The 21,742-nt window shown below is 42.7% G+C and overlaps 1 protein-coding gene across 4 annotated transcripts in view; it reads left to right on the top strand.

The window, feature by feature from the left end:
- The window catches only part of LOC147708704 (uncharacterized), a 138,226-nt gene that overhangs the window by 68,552 nt on the left and 47,932 nt on the right, over positions 1 to 21,742 (top strand). For all 4 annotated transcript variants that reach the window (XM_086927352.1, XM_086927351.1, XM_086927354.1 and 1 more), the window contains 2 exons: positions 5,916 to 6,017; positions 7,682 to 7,798. In XM_086927352.1, coding sequence (XP_086783478.1) covers positions 5,916 to 6,017; positions 7,682 to 7,798 — 219 coding nt within the window. The remainder of the gene's footprint in view (positions 1 to 5,915; positions 6,018 to 7,681; positions 7,799 to 21,742) is intronic.

The following is a 21,742-nucleotide window of genomic DNA, read 5'->3' as shown; positions in this document are numbered from 1 at the left end:
TTATTAAAATCTTCTTATATAAATTCAAAAATAGTAAGTCGGAAATAGCGACCTTACTAGACTGTAATTCCAAAAGATATTCCAAATCAGATGTAGCAGTGAGTTTTGTGTCTTAAGTAAAGAACGGTCTCTGATATTTTATCTGCATTGCATTATACAATGAACGTACAAGCATAGTATGAATACGTCAGAGATTTTTTATTCTTAATATATTGTATGTCTGCGATAAACAACATATTAAAGGCATTCTCCTCCAACTGACTGTCCAGTGTTGTCAACTTCTGACCCTTTAAAATTGCCTTTGGATCAAAATGCTGGCAATACTTTAAAAACGAAAATTTTAAATTTCTGTCTGAAGGACAAAACTTGTTTTACTTTTGCACAAGTCCATTTGATAAACTGAAGCCAATGAACTTGTCCAGTTAATGACGCTAGAAAGTTTATACAGGCCTTCTCATTTAATAGGGCCAGAGAACACAAACCCAGTTTGAGATGTAGTGCCTCAACTTCTACCACTACAGCCACATTTAGATCAGTCTTTAGTGCATATCCCTCAAAGATTTTAAAGTTTTGGTTGACGTCTAGAAACAAGAATTGGCAAAGCCCATTGGTCTCACCTGTGCAAGAGCTATTGGGTTTGCCAATGTGTTTTAGCCTTGTTCTATACCAGCGTTGCTGCTGTTAAGCAGGGCTAACAGTGGTGTTGAGGAGAGTGGGGTGTTGTAGATTGAAGTAGAGGTTGTGCAGCAGAATGGCGTAGAGTGTAGGAGAGTGACTTAGAGAGGAGAGAAGTGTCATAAGGTAGAGTGGAGTGGTGTAAAGTGGAATAGTGTGCCATGCAATGGAATAGCATAGAGTGTAGTGTAGTAGAGTGTCATAGACTGTAACGTAGTTCAGTGTTGTAAAGTTGAGTAGAAAAGAGTGTTGTAGAGTGGAGAGGCATAAAGTGGTGTAGAGTGAATTGGCACAGACAGAGGGGGTGTAGCATGGCACAGAGTAGAGCAGAGTGTCACAGAGTACAGTGGCATAAAGTGGCGTACAATGTCATAAAGTGTCGTTGAGTGAAGTAGTGTAGAGTGCTTCATTTGTGCTTTCCTAATTCTGAAATATTTGTACAATTAATTTACAGGTACTTAAAGTTTGTTGTGTGGTAGAAAAAATATAACACCCTACAGCCCTTTTACATTCCCATCCCGGCTAGATTGTCACATATATCCTCTCACCTTGCAGTGGAGAAAGAAAACTAAACACTAAGCTGCCTGGGAGACAGAGCCTAACATTTGACCTCTGTCTTTGAATGCACAGCAAAACAAGATAAAGACAAAATTTAAAGGCCCGTTTATTGCTTAGTCTCTTCTAAACGCCAGTATGGTTATTTTGGGGGTGCTGTTCATTGACCGTCAACGCCCACATAGTTGTGCAGTAGGGATACAGTAAGCTTTAGTTTAATAATCTAATCTTGTACAGACTAAATACTAACTACAAATTATGTTTGCCATACTTTTATTACACAGACTACAATAGCCATACTCAAATGGATTTAGCGCTCGCTCTCTTTTACTTTGGTGAAACCACTCTGTCTGTGTTTGAGAATGAAAATAAACTTTTTCAAAAACAATGGCATACAGTAGTAGTAATTCGTGTGTTCCCTCAGTTATTGCCTACATGAAAGCACACTACAGTTTGCCAATTCAAATTGGTCATGCAGTAACGTACATACGGTATACAAGGTATGGCAATTTGACATGCATGTTTTGCTTACTTGTAGCTCCCCCTTTCTTTCCTTCAGTTCCACATTGCAACACCATGAAATAAAATAATGGTGTATTACAAAATTGACTGAAAATTTCAATATATTAATAATAAAAACGATTTTTTCAATTAATCATAACGTATAGTGCAAACTTTTCAACATAAATAATTTCCTTCATGAAGTTTTAAATATAATTTTCACTATTTTTTACAGGATAATTATTGTGATCACTAGCAGAATGAATAAGAGTAATGCTCAGAATGTATGGGTGAGTTCATGATATAGACTAATAGCTAGCTGCAAGGACTATTTTTAGTTGTCGAAGGCCTGCCACGAGTTACAGGGCAGCCGTTATTGTGTCAGATGAGGTCATTTATCACTGGTTTCTTTGGGTGTCCATACACACTAAATTTAAAACCAAACAAGCCCTTTCAGTGCCTGACCCTCAAGGTTGTGACAACACAGCAGTCCAAAGGCTCCCTCAAGTAGGTGATGTGGGTTGGTAACTTGAGGCCAGATGTATGAATCCTTATTTTGATTTCCTAAATAGTGATTGCGTAGGAACACAAAATGGTATGTGCAAAATTTGCGATTTCCTGATAGAGATTCCTACAGAGTAGGAATCGCTTTCAGGAAATAACAAATAGGAAATGCTAGTGCATTCCCAACTATTGACCAAATAGGAAATGGTTTGCATTTCCTAAATTGCGATTTCCTAATAGGAAATTGCAGTTTTGGAAATCCAAACCCAAGGGTACGTATGGGGTCAAGGCTCCCCTGGAGGTGACCCAAAAATTTGTAGTGCACATGTAAGTGCATGTTAGACCTGTCTGCTTCTGGGGATGTTCTAACCATCATTATTTATTTTTGTCCCCCTTAGCCTCCCAGAGTTTCTATTTTTATTTTTATATAACCACCAGGAATTTTTCAGTGCTGTCAGGGGGCTAGGTGTTCCTTGGCTATGACGCCATTTTTCCCTCATAACCTGTGAGGCCTAGTCAAGCCCCTTGAAAATCTAGGGACATCCAGAAACCTAAAATGGTGTCCACCAACTGCCATAACGGACACTACTGGAGAACAGGCCCATAGGCTAACATGAGGAACTTTCCAGAACCAGCTAGTGACTTCTGCAGGTCTCAGGCCACCCTATAAAAGGCCAGTGACCAGCAGCCATTTTGTGCTGACCCAAGAGTGGAGGAGTGAGGCAGTGGTGAGAGGAGGTGGACGCACTGGGAGCAGCTAGTTTGTCTTTGAGGCAGACAGTCACTACAGAGAGACGTTCCCCCTTCAGCCTCTGACCAATCCCTCCCCAAACATCAACTGCTGAGAATGAAAATAAGCTACGTGTGAAGGAAGACCCTTCTAAATCTGAGCCCCAACGAATCCTGACAGGTCGCTCTTATTAGAGGATTTCCCTAACTTCCAATTCCCAGCGCTGCACCTACCAGCGTTGAAGAACAGCTGTGAGCCCCGTGACGTGGCTGAAGTTCCTTGAAGTGTTCTGGTGAAGACGTGTGTCTGTGGAGCCATAACGTCCTGGGGAGCGAGGGCGTCGCTCGAGAACATACTTCTCCTGGAGCCGGTGAGGGAAGTGACTGGGTGAGAGCGGCGGCGCTGCTCCGATCGTCTGCGGGACCCCGGGGGCACCGGCCGCGTCAGTATCACACCCCAAGGCTTGGAGAGTACAGAGGCGCTTCCGCGCATGCCCTGAGCACGTCCGCTCCTGAAGGCAAGAGGGGCCTGGAACTGAGCAGGTCCAGGCGAGTATCGTCCTTCCTGGGAGCGGCCGCCGGGAGAGGCGGGAGAAGAGCGAGCGCTTCCGCGCATGCCCGGTGAGGAAGTGTCTGCCCTGAGGAGAGGCGCCGAGGGAGCGTCTCCGGATCGTCGAGTTGACCGCCGCGCAGTGGGCGCAAATCCTTCCCGGTGAGGAGCAGAAGAGAGGCCGACGTGTGTGACTTCGTCTTTACCCCCCCCCAGCTCGAGTGCCTCGGAAAGGAGCTGACGCGAGCAGGAAGGGGGGAGTTGTGCTCACCGTCGTTCCTCCGCCCCAGCCTCAAGTAAGCAGCTGGTACGGCGGGAGGAAGAAAAAGTGAGGCATTGAAGCCAGAAGGAGCCTTAAGGCAGCGGTGACGCGTGGGGACTGGGACAGCATCGTCCCCACGCTAAAGTAAGGAGTAGGGAAGAGGGCCCCTGGGGAGTTCTGAGTAACTGGGGATAACTTTACTCTGGTTAGTGTTCTCAGCTGTAGAGAGGAGGAATAAGAGCACTCTACGGAATCCAAAGTTAATTAATGCTGAGGTCTAGCTGTATATCCCAGGTTATTTACAGAATTGCATGAGGAGTAGTGATTCTGGAGTCTGATGCAATGTCTTATTGAACACAGCTACTGAAGCAGGTTAACATCTCTGCAAGTGGCACACTGAATCTATAATGTGAATGTACCCTTCTGTAACCAGGGATTGAGGGAGTAGACTGGTAGAGTTAACTATAATTAATCCCAACTGTAATGTACCTTTGATTCGTATTTACTGACTAGGAAAAGTATTGGATGTGACTTGAGAGCTATGAGAACTGTGTAAATTATTTGTGTACTGTTTTTATTTAAAACAAGAACAGGAAAGTATATTATTTTTATAAAAGGTACTGGTATTTTCCTAAGATTGGTGTTGTGTCTTTTATTTTAGTGGTTAATCACTGAGTTACTGTGAGTGGGTTTTGTAAGCACTTAACCAACGCCTTGAGTTTAGCTGTGTCCACTACTGTGCCAGGCTACCCTATGTAGTCTAGGATACCCTAGGTCTAACAGTGCACATATGCGCTAGGGGTATATGTGCGCTTCATGTCACATTAAAAATGCATTTTTTAATTTTGCACATGGTTCCCACGACTTTGAGTCAATGCAGTCAAGCCAGACCTGAAAAGGAAGGCGGATATTACAAAGATAACCTAGGACATCTATGCACCTCCTCTGCGTGATATATTTTCCTTATCCCTTCTCTGTGCAGTCACAGAACAGCTCTACCTTGGATCAGGATACCAACGCAGTGCACAGTGGAATAAAGGGGGCATGAACTTGGCATAACTCACAGGACACTCATTAATACCTGAGCAGCTTCATTATCTTTGTGGCATCATAGTTTGGCTGTTTCAGAAAGAAGTCGGCCAAGATCCATATTTTCAAACTCCATCCTTGTACTCAAGTCTGTTACTACCACTTGTGCCAATCCCCGAATTAGCACTTTATACCTTTGCTCTGTTTGTTGCTAGGCCCTTTTGAGTTCTATTTTCAAATTTCATCCCTGTCATTAATTGTTTTAATGACGTCTGCTTTCATCAGTATATAAATGAAAAGCTCGAATATGCTTTCTGAATCTTATCACTACAGTTAAAGTCCATCTGTTCACTTAGTTACTTACTTGCATCTGGATATACGAAAAATCCCACATCCATTTTATTTTGAATTTCTCAGTCTCTGGAAGGTTCCACCGTGACCTTGGGTTTTGCAATCAATGCTTATTGTAATCTAGATATGAATAGCACATGTTACCACGCATGCCAAAACCATGCGTGGCTTAACACCACAATCAATACCACAACTGTGTCTTTACCACGAGTTCCATTTCAACGCAAGTCATTACAGCGATTTGCTTTAGGGAAGCACTGGACTTTGGAATAGTTTAAATTACTATTCCAACACCAGCCGTCGGTGTATCAGTAGGGAAGGTGTTGGACTTAAAATACAACACCGCATTCCCTGAAGCAAGTCGTTGAAATGACTTGCGTTGCAATGGAACTTGTGGTAACAACACAGTCGTGTATTGACTGCGTTGTAAAGGCACTATGTTGCAATGCCGGCGTTGTAATAGATGTTTCCCTCTAGACATTCAAGCTTGTACACAGTTCACTGTCCACAACTTGCTTTTTCTCTTATCCCAGTTTTAGTTATTTAAAATTTCATCCACAGTTTACTATTCCCCATGTTTCTTCCAGTGTTCACCATTGTATATGATGAAGATCAATTGCTGCATGCTGCACATGATGACGCTGATCATTACCACGCCAACTTTGTGAGCTTTACGTTTCTCTGTGGTGTCAGCCTGCGTACGTTTGGTAATGTTTTTTGAAGTTGTTCAGATTTTCAATGTGCTCATTCCTCAAACAGGCCCACTTATTGCCACCTCCATCTTCTCACTGCAACCTAAAGAAAATGAACATCTGTATGCTGTGAAACCTCTGGAATCAGGAAGTTTTGATCATAAGACAAGTAAGTGAGAAGTGCAATGTGCTCCAATGTTGGCTTCTTTCTTGAATATCTATACTGGGACATGTGCATAAAGATCTCCGCACCTATACATGCGCACATGCGCACATGCGCTCACAGTCTGCAAGCGCGAGCACATCACATCAACTTACAGCACTACAGTGGAACTTGTATTGTGAACCTTCCTCCCTACTCCTAATCTCAGTGCCAGATTTCTGTTTGTATTGTCCAGGAATTGGGATTCAAGGAGTTATATATTAGCAAGTGTTATGGTGATGTGCTCTTCCAGAATTCACTATCAGTACAAATTGAGTCTTATGTAGCTGTAAATAGGTATCTGCTGGAACCTCCCTTTCTTTAGGCCATTGATTAGGTGATGTCTTCCCAATCATGTGTATGTTTCTTTCCAATACATACAGGCATGTTTTACAATTTAAAAACATTTGTATTAAAGGTTCTATAAAATGTTTTTGCTCTCCTTTAACATATTTAAGCTGAATTGCCCCTCTTAGCCTCTTCCAAATGAGTCATTAACATACGCCTTGTCTTGTGTTTTTCCCCTATACAGGCTTATCGGCGGCGCCCAGATAGCTATTCGCTTAGTTCTTTGATTTCTCCCTCTAGTTTTAACATTCACTTCAGCCTTGTTCACAATTTATTTTCTTCTCCCCTTTTCCTTTTCAAACAGCACTAAAAAGTGATTTGTGCATCTCTGTCCTGATGATGACCTGACATAATACAGGTCGAAACACTGTTGACATAATCCAGTGTAATTATGGCTTCTGGCACTTAACATGCTTCTGTAAAATTAAACCATCCAGTTTTCATGTTTTGTACCATTTCAAGTAACGCTACCTTGCTGTTTATTTTCACTTTGTCACGTGGCTCACATGCACCTTTCACTTTTTTCACGAGCACTATGTGTGCACTTTATATCGATTACACATACATAACGTAATTATATTATTGCTGCCCAAACTTATTCATATGCATGTCAATGAATACAGACTGTGATAGTCAACCCTTGGTGTTTTTCTCTTCCTTTTCTAGGTAATTAATTTACTTTGTACAAACTATTGCAATAGTTATACCTGTTGAGACATTGTCGTATGCTATTACTCTCACCTAGGTCTCATCTGAGTAAATTGTTTTTCTCCTGTTGTTTATTGTTACATTGATTGTACTTGTGGCCTGCAGAACTTGATCCAGGTTCATTGTTTTGAATGAGAAAAATTCCAGAATTAGCAAGGAAATCGGAATGAATTGTAAATATTTTATTAGACTATTTGGCGACTTAGGTTCATTGATCTTATGACAGATTTACTCGCATGCCAATTGAGGCTGTATGGTAGGGTTTTTGCCCCCAATGTAATTTTGCTATCATGTATTTGCTCTATTCACCACTATATGCATGCTGTCACACAGATGATGACAGTATAGCAGGCATTCTAAGGAGTTTGTAGGAATTTGCATGCATGACGAATGGCGAGAAGGAGGTAACTTTAAGAATCTGTTAAGACAAAGTCTGGAAGTTCAATGCCTTGCCTGTGCTTTTATAAGCAATATGTACTAAATAGAAATTAAATAAACAAAATGTTTCATACATAAAAAAGTAAAGTTCATACGTGGTGCTAGCTAATGTGAAGTTAAACATTTCTACCTTGCAGGTAATAATGATGGCAGTTTTGAAATTTCCTTTGGAATAAACAGAGAGAAACACACCTTGGATCCTCCGGACTCAGGCAAAAGGGACCATGGCTGCAGCCGCTCAGGCCAAGAAGAACGTAGGTCAACATTGAGTCGTTTAGATATTCTTAGAGTAGTTCCTGCTTCCCATTTTTCATAATTGAGCAGGCACTGAGGCCTATGGCTATGCATGCATTCCACTGCAGGGCTTCATACTTCCTGATCTGCACACTTTAAGCACTGGGCCACTCACAAAGAAGTAAATATGCATGGAGGCATATACATGGACCAATGCTATCTCTTGGAGCTGCAAGTACAGGATCCTCTCAACCCCAACTCTTGACATGGCACCCCACTTGATGACTCAAGGATTTTTGGTAAATATTGTTCAGTGTACCAACTGGGTAAAAGGATGGGCACTCAGGTCCCATCTTTTACAATCAGTTAAGCATCCCACTAGTTACTAAAAGGTCCAACTCTATGACTCTGCAGTCCCTTTTATGGTATGTAATATTATTAGGCTGTTGTAAAAATATCACTAAGGAGATCCCTTGGCAAAGAGGATTATGTCAGGGAATGAGAATTAAGTTCTGTGGCTGGAGAGCAGGGTTTTGAGTTCTTTTAGGCATAAGGGAATTTTGCCTTTCTCACAAGGGAGTGAATTGTATAAAAAAGGGGCTAGGACAGAAAAAAAAGCATGGCTGCCTTATCTGGTTTTGCGATGTCTGGGCACACACAGTATGGCTAGTAATGTTGATTGGAGGGCTCTAAGTAAAGTATAAGGAAATAAGGCTATGATTTGAATTTTGGAGCAGTTCCTCTGAGAGTCAAATGGGTGAGACAATTGGCCCTAAATGAAATTGGGGAACATGGAAAGCCAGGTGCCAATTGAATAGCAAAAGCGAAGAAACATTAGCAAACGTAACATTTACCAGTCTCAGTGTTCGACTTGTGGTTAAATATGGCCACCATTACTAACAAATTGAAAGTAAAGTCGCTTAATGCAGAAGTGATAGTTCAGAGCTGGTCTCTAAAAACAATAGAGCTCTTTTTTAATTTTATAGCCACAAGCATAAATACGTTACATTGAGAAAGACGAAAAAATTCAAAAACCAAATGTCGGTGATCATTAGCTGAGCACATAAGAGCACAAGAAACAAATCAAAGTTATGGACATATCCATTTACAAGCTCCACACCTATAAACTAAAGGAAGACATTTATGAAAGTAATATTTTAAATCCTTAATCCCGTTGAAGACTAGACCACACCCTTTTAAATTTTCACCAGGACCGGGGACCTCTAGCTTTGGCTAACGCTATCTCCATTTCATAAATTTCCCTTAGTAAGACCCAAAATTCATTAATATTTGGGCTCCCACTTTGAATCCAAGATCGAGCGATACATTAGCAGGCGCAGGCCGAAATGATTGATGCAAAAGGTTTCGTGAGACAGCCCGGCTCTGAAAATACTCCCAATACCATCTCCTTCGCTGAAACCGGATTGTCATAGCCAACCCATGTTGCAAGGGCAAGGCTTATATTGGACCAAAATGCTTTCAGCATTGGACAGGTAATAAACTTATGGTGTAAATCTGCAGCATATTCTTGACACTTCGGACAATATGATTTGGCTGCTGTTTGATTATTGGCCCATTTAGAAATTCACTCTGGGGTGTAAAAAAGCATGAATATAGATCTATATTGCTGAAGTTTCAAGTTAACTGACTTTACTGCAGAGTCTATAATTTCCAGAGATTTCTGTACTTCCTCTTTAGTTATGTTACAGTGTAAAATCCAACTTAGTTTAGCCGCTATCTGTATACCGTCATCACTGACAGCTGATATAAGTTTCTGATTCTGGTTTTGCCAATAGTTCCTCAACCTCTAGTACGAAAAAATACAGACAAAACCTCAGAGGGATTAGATAACTCTAATAGACCCCGCCACGAATTAAATAATCCCTTACTTGCAGTAAAAATGAGTCTGTAACAGCCCAAATTCTTCTTTCAGAGATAAAAAAGATCGGAATCCCTGTCCATCATATAAATAACCAAGCTGTGCAACGCCCTTACATTGCCATTCTTTCCAAACGCAGTCGTGAAATATATTAGGCAGCATGTGATTTCCCCATAATGCAGTATATACATGTATGTCTGGTAGTGTGTATACCGTACAGATTTCATGCCATATCCTGGTGATGTCCCTGACTACCTTGAATCGAACCTGCTTATAATAATTGGGGTCAGATGTCTTATACAATAAAAACCTGGTGCTAGGTCCACAAGCCAACTGGTATGAAAGCCAATTAGTGCTAGTTTCAGGTCCTTTAAGTAAGCTCTGTATTCTACCGTAAATGCAGCCCAAAAATACAGTTTAAAACGCCTTGCTTGTAAGATCATTTTATATATCGAATAGCTCTCCCTGCACGCCAGTAACCCCAGATAAAACTGCCAATGGCTCTATCTAAATGCTTTGAAAAAGTCGGAGGTACCCTTAATGGAATCGTACGGAAAAAATACAAAAACTTCGGGAGAACATTCATTTTAACAACATTACACCTCCCATATATACTAAGAGGAAGCCAGTGCCAACATCAGTTTTGCCACCACCTTCTTCAGCAGTGATTCATAGTTTAGTGCAATAACATCGTCAACTTGACTTCAGAGGCAGACTCCCAAATAAATTGCCAGTCTTGTAACCCCTGAATGCTGCTGGAGGCATTTCAAGTTGAAAATTCAAAATCGTCTTCTTCTTGTTTAGGTTTAATTTATAGCCGGAAAAAGAACCGTATCGCTGAGCCTCTTGTGTAATTGCAACCAAAGCAGTTGCTAGATTAATAGAAAAAATAGCGATATCATCCACATATGCGGTTAGTTTTAAATCAAGCCCATTAAAAGGAACCGGCGATATATCCGCATTAAACAGTAAGTAATTAATAAAAGGCTTAATATAAAGGGCAAACAATAAAGTTGATAGCGGACAACCCTGTAGTGTACCCCTTTAAACAGAAAAATGAGATGAGGAATGACCATTAAGTTTAACTGCAGCTATTAGGCTCCTATACAGCTTCTGTACCGCCAAGATAAACCTTTGACCGAGACCTGTTGATGACATTGTGGCCCATAAGCCTCCCCAAGTTACCCAGTCAAAGTCCTTCTCGGGGTCCAACATCAACATCCCAAACTGCTAGCCCAGCTGACCCGAAACATCGAATGCAGCAATCGCCGTGTTGATGTGCACGGTCGTGTCTCTTCCGGGAACAAAACCCTGCTGCGGCTCCGAGACTAATAAATGAATAACAGGGGCCAGTCGAGATGTGAGAATTTTAGAAAAACGTTTGAATCAGCATTAATCAATGCTATAGACCGATTGGAGCTCATATCATCTATAGGTTTCCTCTTCTTAGGAAAAACAATAATATTAGTAGTATTCCAAGAAGAGGGAACATGTTCCCCTTGCATAATTTCATTGCATAATGCAAGAAAGACAGGAATCAGTATAGTTTTAATTTTTTTATAGAATTTGAGCGGTTTTCTAAAGTGCCATTCTCCAGTCCTCCTTAAGCACCAGTTAGTTGTCTGGGAACTCTCCCTGCAGTACATGTTGCTTTTTTCTATGTCAAAATAACCAAGATCCAATTCTTCTATGTCTTTTTATCATTAGAACTATCAAAAATAAAGTAAGGTAATTTTAGCAGCTTGCGACACGATTCTCTAGTTTACCGCTTAGATAAAAGGTTGTACAAAAGGAACCCTCCTTTTAAGGCATCTATTGCAGTTAAACTGCTGGAACCTGTGGTACAGAATCCTGATGCTAGATGATGTCATTGAATAGTTCTAGTGTCATTTGGACCTGAAGAAAGATGTTTCAGGATTGAAATTAGGCAATAGTGCTAGTTTTACCATTTGGTAATCCCTAGTTCCTTTCCAGTTACACAACTCATTATTTCACCTGGCAAAACGTAACTAGGCTGGATCTCGCACCATACATACTGGCTAAAAAGAGGGAAAGCCTTTAATCTCAAAACTCATATTTACTAAAAAAAATCTCTGCTCTATTATAAATTGAAACTCCATCTTCCTATGGAGCCGAAGTACAATTAAGGTTGATACAGTAACTGTGAATCGTGCGCAAGGTTACAATAGGTTGTTTGCTGCAGAGAGCTGCCTTCAGTAATATGAAATAACTTTTTGTGCTTGTTTACGTTCAAAGTGGCAAGTAGATAACTGTACCATTATAAGTATTCTTTAGTGTTGCATGTTTAGCTTCTGCCAGTGGTCATCAATTATTTACTCTCGGTGATCTTGGCATACCATACAACAATAATTGCCAGTATACTTCTACTGGAGTTTACATACATAGTTCATAATTTACACAGACAGATAACTCTTTGTGGAAATGAAAACAAAGAAGTGCTATAGAATGTATAATCTTAAGGGATGGCTCCTACTAAGTGCTACAGAGATTGGAATCCCAATGGATAACTCTCTTAACAAGTTGAAGTCTGTACCCTTGCTAGATACTTATCTGGTTCCAATATGTTTGTTGTTGACTTCACCAAAGCACCCAACAGGATTTCAACAAAAAGTCCCAGGTCCAGCAACTATGTATTATGAATGTATAGCAAGGACACAATGGATCACAAGGAACTTCTACTCTGGTCTTTAAAAATGGCTGCCACCATTGGCAAGTTTTTTGAGAGCATATTTTTATGCTCCTTAAGACTAGCACATTCATGAGAAACGGAGAAGAGAGTTGCGTAGGACCAATACATAAGAGTAAGTGCGTCCCACGCCCCATCCTGACATGTACACTACTGATATCCCTAGTACTTCTATCGGATGATGTGCAACTGTATCAGCTTCTTAATATAATTCATAAACCCCGAGTGCAAGATGACTCACCTTGCAACTCCTTGTTTTGGTCTTTAAGACTTCAAAAGTAGAACATTGCTTTTGCTCATTTCTGATAAAAACTAAACTCTTCATCTTCGCTATCAAATCAGCTTGGCTCCATGCATCCTAATCTAAGTTCTCACACATCTCAGAAGGCATCTATTTATTTTGTTTTCATTCTGATTGAATGAATAGTATGCTCGATGTTCAACACTTCAGTAGGCTTCAACAAGGTTCAGTATGGAAACTGAATTGGTTTATTTCAGAATATAATTTTCATGTTTCAAGATTTATTTTGTTTCAATAAAATTTGAGGAACCCATAGTAAGTTTCCTCATTTCCCATGAATGAGTTGTATGTTTGATCTGGTTCCTGCAGAATGCTAATTCAGCTGTTATGTATTGATCAGGTTGAATTATAGGTCAATCAGTTTAAGTAGTCGGTGTAAAGGTTTCATTTACCCCTATTACACTGCTTTTGTCACTAAGTGTTGAATGGAGCTCTGAAGGCCAGAATTATTTAATTGTATTATGCTCAGTAGGCCACAGTAGAGTCTGTTTCTGATTTAACTTTGCTTTATTAAGTAAAGGTCCACTGTGGGTGAAGTCTTAAGGCGGCTTCAGAACGGCACTGCATATATATGAGTTTTTATAGAATCTACAAAGAAATATACACCAAACAAGCTGTGTAATATCCAAAAAGCTGTCAATCTTTCTCATTTGACCAATCTGTGGAGTGTGCAAAATCATTGTACTTGGACTAGTTCTCCTGGGAGAACACCCTGAGCTATCTCGTCCTGCCATCTTCCTAAATTATATTTATAATCCCACATCATGTTGTACATGAGGGGTCTGATCTCAGCTATTTCATACTAAGTGTTGCAATGTATCTTTTTTCCAACATAATCCCTTCCACGAGCAGGATGACAGAGCTGGAGAGATCGTATTTCGCAGGCGGAGGGCTCTGGCAGAACATCAAGGTTTGGAACCCACAGTGTAGAACATCACACCTGCATTGATAACATGGTTTGGCCACAAAGTCTACCCTTCGACATTGTTGCTGTGAACTCTATAAGTTATGGGCAGATTTGTTTACCTAATGACATTCATCTCACAGCCCTATCACTCTCTTTCCAGTGAACATCGTATCTGCGCTATAGCTGAAATTCAAACGCTAAGCGAAAATATTCATGGAAAGCTAACGTAACTACTCTATTTTAGTCGCTATTCTCGCCATCACTTTGTCCTGCTTATGCTCTCCAGCTTTGCAAAGCATAGCATTTTCCCACTTTTCATAACAAAGGGGAAGGGCTTTCGCCCTAATTATGTTTAAGCTAGGCCACTGAAATGCAGTGTACCTTAACATTCTATAGAAAACAGTAAATAAGTTATACCTCTACAAAATCAGGGGCCAGCTTAATTTTTGGCCTGAGGGGCAGGACTCACGATGGCTATGCTATGAGAGTGTCACTAGTACTTGTGCAAAGACTGCCAGGATCCTGGCAATTGCAAAAGAGGTTGTGGCAGCAAGTGACAGTCTCCCAGACTTGTTGCACCGCAATGAAAAAGTAGATGATGAATCGGACTTAAGAACAACAGATATGGTGCAGAGGGCTATTGGAGCTGTTTGTGCAGCTCTTTCACTCACCCCACAGTGGAATCTTGACTGTGCACATGATAGACACCACCAGCACTGCTTGTCAAAGTCTGGGATTGCCTCAAGGTTAAGAGTCATTTAGGGCTACCTGAGTTGGTGGGCCAGTCCTACAGTACAAGTGCATCAGCAAAGGTCTGTGGACCTCTGCTTTTGCATGGACTATTCGGTACATTCATGAAAATGGATGCCTATCCTATGCCTCATGCCAACGAGCTGGTGGACAGATTGGGTGCAGCTAAGTGCCTAAGTTCATTTGATTGGTGCAGTGGTAACCGGCAGATTGCACTGGCACATGGTGCCAAGGAGAAAACTCTATTCTCCATCCCAGAGGGAATGTTTCAGATCCGGGTCATGCCTGTTGGGCTCACGAATGCTCTTGCCACCTACAAGGATCTGGTCCACTTTGTATTGTGTGACCTGGAAGAGTTATGAATGGACTATCTAGACAACATTGCTGTCTTTAGCAATTCATGGAGGGGCTATCTGAAACATCTTGAGCTGATGGCGATGTGGATGCAGGGGACCAAACTGACCATCAGGGGTATGAAGTGCCAGGTAAGTCATGTGGTCGATCTTGGACACCCAGAGGGGAATAGAAAGAGTCAGCCCTTGCTGGTGAAACCACTGGTAGTCCTTGATTGTGAGGCTCAATCACTCAGGCCCAAATGAGAGTTTTATTAGCCCTCTCTGGATACTGTGGGTTGCGAGTTACCCCTGTTAAAGCCCTGACCTTGAAGGTTCACCACTCCCGAGACCTCTTACTACAGTCAAAAATGTTTGTGCAGATGGATGCTTTAGAGAAAGTAGTTGGGACAGTCCTCGTCCAATTCAATGAGGGTGGTAGGGAGCAATTGGTTGTCTTCATCAGCCACAAGTTGTGGACTAGAGATCAGAACTGGGCTGCCATTGAAAAGGAGTACTTTGCCACAGTATGAACCTTTGGCCGGTTCAGGTCTTGCTTTTTTAGTATCAAGTTTGTGGTCTAGACATGCCAATAACTCCTCACATGGCTGATGGTTGAGAAGGAGAAGGAGAAGGGAGAGTTTACCACATTGCTCCAGTGATCTATCTTTTTGCAGGATTTGGAATTCACTGTGAAACATGATGCAGGGTTACAGCACAGGAATGCAGACAAACTTTTCAGATAGTTTTCCCAGTCTGATGATTACAGTTCTCCAATAGTGGATTAGATCCCACACATTAAGACCTGGCAGGGGAGGAGGTAATCTGTTGAGACATGGAAGTTCCCCGGCATGGCTTTAGAGAATGTCCATCCCTGCCAGGAGTTTCTCATGTATCATGTCTCCACGCATTTTTGATTTTTGGCCTCAAAGCAAGCAGTCATTCCGCTATGCCTAGGACCCACTATCAGGAATGCAACCTAAGCTAACTCTGTGGTCTGGAAGAGCACATCATGTGCTGCCCCATCTCTCTACTCTTTTAGTCTGGGACTACTGTCATCTCACTAGGCTGTGGAGGACTGACTGTGATGACAGTCACTTATTATTTCTACAGGACAAGCCTTTTACCTGTTGACTGCACCTACTGGCTTCTCCTGTTTTACATTGTCTGCCCTGCCCTGCAACTAGTTCCTTCCCTTCATCCATGTGGGATATAATTTGTGCATTTGGTTTATGTATGTATATTTACTTATAACAGGATGAGCATGAAACATGTTGTATTTACCTGCTGCAGCACACAAATATATTTTGGATCTCCTGTGTGGAAATGGTGCAAAAGATAGAGGTTGGAGGGAGCGTACCGAACAGTAATGTGAAATTCAGTGCTCCTCCAAAGAATGCATGCTGGCCTTTTAACTGTGCCAGAACCTAGGACAACTTGAAGTGTAGGGACAGCCATTACCTCTTGCTCTGTTCTTTCCCAGAGGTGTTACCCCTAACAGGTTGAGCACGGTTTATTTAGGGTCACATGAGAAGAAACTTCCTCCCCTACTCATTTTTCCTGCTGAAGCCAGAGGGTGAAGACTGTGACTTGACCAGTTTGGGAGGAATGTTTGAAAAACAGGAATTGCCTGAAACTGGTCCTATAATGCGACCTGTGGAATACACTGTGAACGGCTGCAAACGGGATCTAAGTTTGGGGCAGAAGCCCATGTCCGGGGTGCCAGGAGTTCTCACTGACCAGTGCCAATATACACTTGAAAAGACTTGTGTTCTCAAGACTTGGAGTCACTGACCGTGAGTTCCCTTCACCAGGTTTGGGACCAGCAACCTGGAGATGTTACATCCTGCCAAGGACAGCTGCCATGAAACTACCTTGAGGGGGATGCAGCCCACTGCACTGCTCGTTTCATGTTGAAGTCTGAGCCAGATTAGTATTAGTATTGATTTATTTTTATAGGCAGTTTTCTGCATTATCACTCACTAAGCCTCTGCTTGCATTTGCTACGCATGAAATCCCTGTCCCAGTCCAATAAGCCGTGCGGCAAGGGACCAGTAACAGCAAAGTGTGCCTAAAAGATAGAGGCATAAAAGAAGTTATGTGACAAAGTAGGCACTACGAAACCTCGTAACCGTATTTAGCATTTTTTGTTTCACACCAAGAAGCAGAGTCTGTGACAACATGGTGGTACAACAAATTAATACTGGATTCAGTTCTACGCAACAGCAGGTTCACCACTGTTATCTGGACTAAGCTCCTCATTTGTTGGGTGTTGAGCATAACTTTTGGGCTTGAGAACATTCCCCAAGGAAAACTTTGCTCTCTCCAAATGGCAAGAATGTAGGGCCTACTTACCTGTTTCTGAAACATCCACTCCTCAACTGGCTTGAAGGTGCACACCTGTGCACATCCATGCATGCGGAGGGCTGACTAGAAGACCATCATGCCAGGGCAAAGTCCTCTGCTGCCAGTCATCTGAAAAACATGTGCAAATGAGCACATGGCCAGATGCAGCACCTCTGCTGACGACACACTGCAGGAGAACCATGCACTGGACTAAAGATGTACAGTTTACAACCAAGACTGTGGAGGGAAATGATCCTTGCAGACACCTGGCCAGCTACACTAAAGGAGCTTGAAGCATTGAAAACGTGACAGTGTTCAGTTTAGTGTGTGTCTGCTGCTTGGGTGGGGAGATAGGGGGAATCGAAATGTTACACCCCAAGCATTCGGGGCTTAAGAATGCGTTCTCGTTCGGACGACAGTTCTAGCTATCTGGGAAGATTTCTTATACGCATTCAGAAAGGGGCTTTAGGACAATTCATATAAGCCATTGCCTTATTTGGATAAACCTGTTTCAAGAATTGGGCCGCTGGGTTGTCATTCACATTCTGGAATCAACCTACGGTATTTCAAAGATGTATACGTTTGTGGGAGTAGTCCATCTCGCAACTCAACCTCTTCTCTTGGGGAACAGTGTACAGTAGTCACTAGGAGTCACCATCTTAACTGAAAGTCGGACCGTTCGATCCAATGGAAGCCTCCAAAGAGAAAAGAGATGCCAGGGCCACCCAATTACCACAGAAAATGGAATTGTCGCTTCTTACATTGAAAAAAAGGGAAGAAGCTACTCTCTCATTCATATGAGAATATTTCAGCCATTTTGGAACCACTGTGCACATAGCAAGTAATTTATTAAGATATGACGCTAGCAGTGCTGGTTGCGTCATAGCGCTTTTTTTGTGACGGGATAACGGGGACTAGCAAAAACACAGGAGGGGGACAGGGCAAGCAACAACTCCGAGTACGAGAGGAGGGGGAGAGGGCCTGCAAACCCTCCGCTCTTAACGAGTGCTGCAACTAAAAGAAAAAAGTAACTCCAAAAGCATGAGCAGTGGAAGGACACTGGGCAAGGAAGCAGTACTTTCACCATGCTCCATGGGAGGGACAAACACACGAAGAAGTGAAGACGGCATACGATGACCAAAGATAAGCAAGGAAAAGAGAGTAATGATTAAGCCAACCAATGGTAAGTAATGGGCATGCTCTAATTCCCCTTAAGTAAACACATTGTCTTGCAAGCCACAGTGCGTGGCTGTAACAGGTAAGACCTTAAAACTCGAGTGTGAGAGAACGCTTATTACTCTAACCTGTATATTCTCACGTAGGGCTCTATTTCTCTTACCTCTGTCTCCTTGGACATATTCCTTTGTATTTGCTTTTCCTTCATTATGTCCCACTCACTCAGTGTCCTCCCATCACGAGGTATGTTTAAGATGGAAACACTTTCTAAAGTCAGAGATTCATATTCTGTCTAAATCGTCGTGGGTATTCTGTCCGCTGAAATAATTTCTAAGACCACTTCCCACCCACTTGTCTGTAGTGTTGATGTATTCTTTTAGGTCAGGCACTTATGTATCATGGGTTGTGCATTCTATGCCTTGTTTTATCATGGGTTTCTTTTTAAGAATGCTCACATCCTATTTGTGTTTGTATTTGCATCTTGTGTCGTGCAGAAATGTTATATGTTTCTCCCTGACTATCCCTAACCAAAATGTTATCACAAAGTGCACACCTAGCAAAACAAGTGTGGAAGCTGCCTTTGCATAATGGTGGTAATTCTTCACAACTTGTAGCATTCATGGGATAGTGCTCCTTCCCCACTCCTGATACCCTCCTGGCTCTGGGGCAGTGGTGGTAATTCCTTACAAGCTTGTGGGCATCCTTGGCAAGTTACTCACCCATGGCCAGATGCTAACCTTTGCACAATGGCTGTATTTCTTGGCAACTTGAAAGCAGACATGGCATGTTGTCTACCCTTGGAAACATGCTTGCTATGGCATAATGCTAGTAATTTCTGACAAATTAGGGGGCATTCTTGGTGCCTATTGCTGGAATTATACTGGTCCTGACAAAATGTGGTAATTCTGGACTTATTGCGCTCTTCCATGGGGCAATGATGCCCATCATGGCATAATGACTAGTTTTGTCTAACCAACAGTTGGACAGAATGCAGAACAATGTCATACGTTCACCCCAGTACAGAGATCTGGGCCTAAATCCATCGTTTTTTTGCACTCCACACCACCCCAGTTCAGACATGGCCATATGCAAATCAGCCTTGACCCTGTGCCTCATGGGAACAGTCCAGCCCGAACTGCCAAGCCATGTCTTTCCTGGACCAGAATCAAGCATCCTAGGACCGGTTTCTGGCTATCAGCCGTCTTCAGCCAGGATAGCTTGACTCCACTGGTGTGGCGAGCATGGGACTCACGTCTGAGCATACCCATCCCACTCGGGGTGACATTGCAAAACCAACAGTTGATGGACAGAATGCATGACTAGTTTTGTCTCCCTGCGCCAGTCTTTGTTTTTATAATTTGACTTGATTTGGATGTCGAAATGTTGCTGTTGGGTTAAGTGGGTCACTAGTACGTTGCTTGGCACAAGCGTACTGTGTGTGATGAAAAGAGGGTCCGTGGGAGCAACCGAGTAGGTTGAAAGGCGGCGAGTCTCGCGGTCTGAAATCCTGACAGCGAGTGAAGATCTGCTGTTCCCACTGAGCCCATGTAGCGGTTCACTAAAACGAGCATTATACAACGCCTGATGATTAACAGGAGTTGGATGGGTAAACCGTGAGTTATCCAGAGGATAGTATAAATTTGTTATTTCTTCCTCACTTTTCATGTCCTAACGGTGTGGGCAGGCCTTAGCGTGCTTGGACCCCCGTAGGATTGTGTTATTTATTTAAAAAATTTTTGGTCCTGAAGAAAGCTGAGCTGACTTGAGCGTTTTTACAGCAGAAACATGTTGACCAGTCACCTATTGATGTCCCTGGACTAAAATTAAAACATCCAGTGACCATGTCAATTTTTAATGTGAAACAACTGGCCCCGAATAAAGTCTGTTGAGGCACAGTTGTGATCTTTTAACCACACACACTTTTTGCACTGATCACCACCTTTTCACACATACCTGCTCCGCTGCACTTGCAGGCGTGGTAGCACACAGGAGGGGATAGTCAGCCCCCCCTGTGAACAAACCCTATGATGAAGCATGTCACCTCTAGGGTGAGTGAGGGTTCTTTTAGGAAATAATTAATTTCCCCTTTCCCTTCACATGATTTTGTACCAACCTGACCACTCTCTTAAAAATTAGGGCTTTCACTTAGTCTGCACAGAAGAATAGAGTTCTTTAAGATGATAGTGTCTAGGGCGCTCTTTTGTTGATTATAGGCATTCATACTAAGGGGTAGGAGAGCAGCCTTCTTTCCCTTTCTCTCTTGTTGTAGATACATGAAAAGAGGAAAAGAACAAGGTAGGGGAAAGTAGCCGTGCCCAACTTAAGGCCCTTTGATACAAAGTTTGTGACAGCTCGTAACAGGAGGGTTCTGGAGCGTTCGCTAAGGAAGCACTTGGCCACAGTCTTGGACTGGATGCCTGATGTCGACAATTGTAATGATTTGCGATGAAATGAAATGAAATTAAATTAGATTTGTAAAGCGCATGGCTGCCCGAAAGCGTCCCAGCGCTGCCTAACAGATAACAGAAAACTCAAAAGGAACTGGAATTTTTAAGGAGTTTAATTTAAGCAGCTTTCGGAACTTAAGAAGGGAAGGTTCAGTCAGAATATGCCTGGGGAGAGCGTTCCAATTTTTTGCCGCATTTACAGAAAAACGGTGGCCTCCTGTGCGGGCCTTCCTTACTCTAGAAACTATGCCAAGATTATCAAGGTCCGATCGGAGGGCCCGAGGGGGTCTATAGGGACAAATCAGGCTCCTCAGGGCCGGAGGACCTTTGCCTTGGAGTGTTTTATGGACCATGCAAGATGATTTGAAGGCGATTCGCTCACGAACTGGAAGCCAGTGGAGAGCTCTCAGCAATGGTTTGGCAGACGCTCTTCTTGAGGCGCCCATGAGCATCCTGGCAGCAGCATTTTGCACCCGCTGTAAGGTGTTAATGGTGGCTTCTGGTGCTGCCAGGAGTAGCGCGTTGCTGTAGTCCAGTCTGGATAAAATTAATCCCTGGATCAATAGTTTCCTGGACTGAAAGGGTAACAGAGGGAGAACTTTCCGCACTGTCCGGAGCAGGCCAAAACACACGCCTGCGACTTTCTGGGCATGTGACCTAAAGGTTAGTTCGGGCTCAAACCAAACCCCTAGGCTTTTGATTTTCTCTTTCGGTGGGGGCAGCTCGCCCATACAGGGCGGCCAAAAGGCTTTGGGCAGAGATGTAAATTGGTGGCCCAGAATAAGGATCTCAGTTTTTGCTCCGCTCAGTTTGAGCTTTGAACTGGTCATCCAGGAAAAGATTCCGGTGAGGCAGGCCGAAAGGTTATCCGAACATCCCACTTGTTGCGTCAGCGAGACGACTAATTGGGTGTCATCTGCGTAGGTGACGGATTTAATCCCGAAAGGGGCTACTACCTCCTCCAGTGGGGCCATATAAACGTTAAACAAGGTAGGGCTCAGGGATGAACCCTGGGGGACTCCACACTGGAGGGGAGTAGATTTGGACATGACGCCATTTTCCCAGATGGGCCCCTACGTCCACTGCCAGAGGCTGCCAGCTCACCAAGCAGTCACAAAC

This window comes from Lissotriton vulgaris, chromosome 6 (assembly GCF_964263255.1).
Source record: "Lissotriton vulgaris chromosome 6, aLisVul1.2, whole genome shotgun sequence".
NCBI lineage: Eukaryota > Metazoa > Chordata > Amphibia > Caudata > Salamandridae > Lissotriton > Lissotriton vulgaris.
The sequence above is the reverse complement of the archived record's forward strand: the minus strand, read 5'-3'. Positions and strand labels throughout refer to the sequence as shown.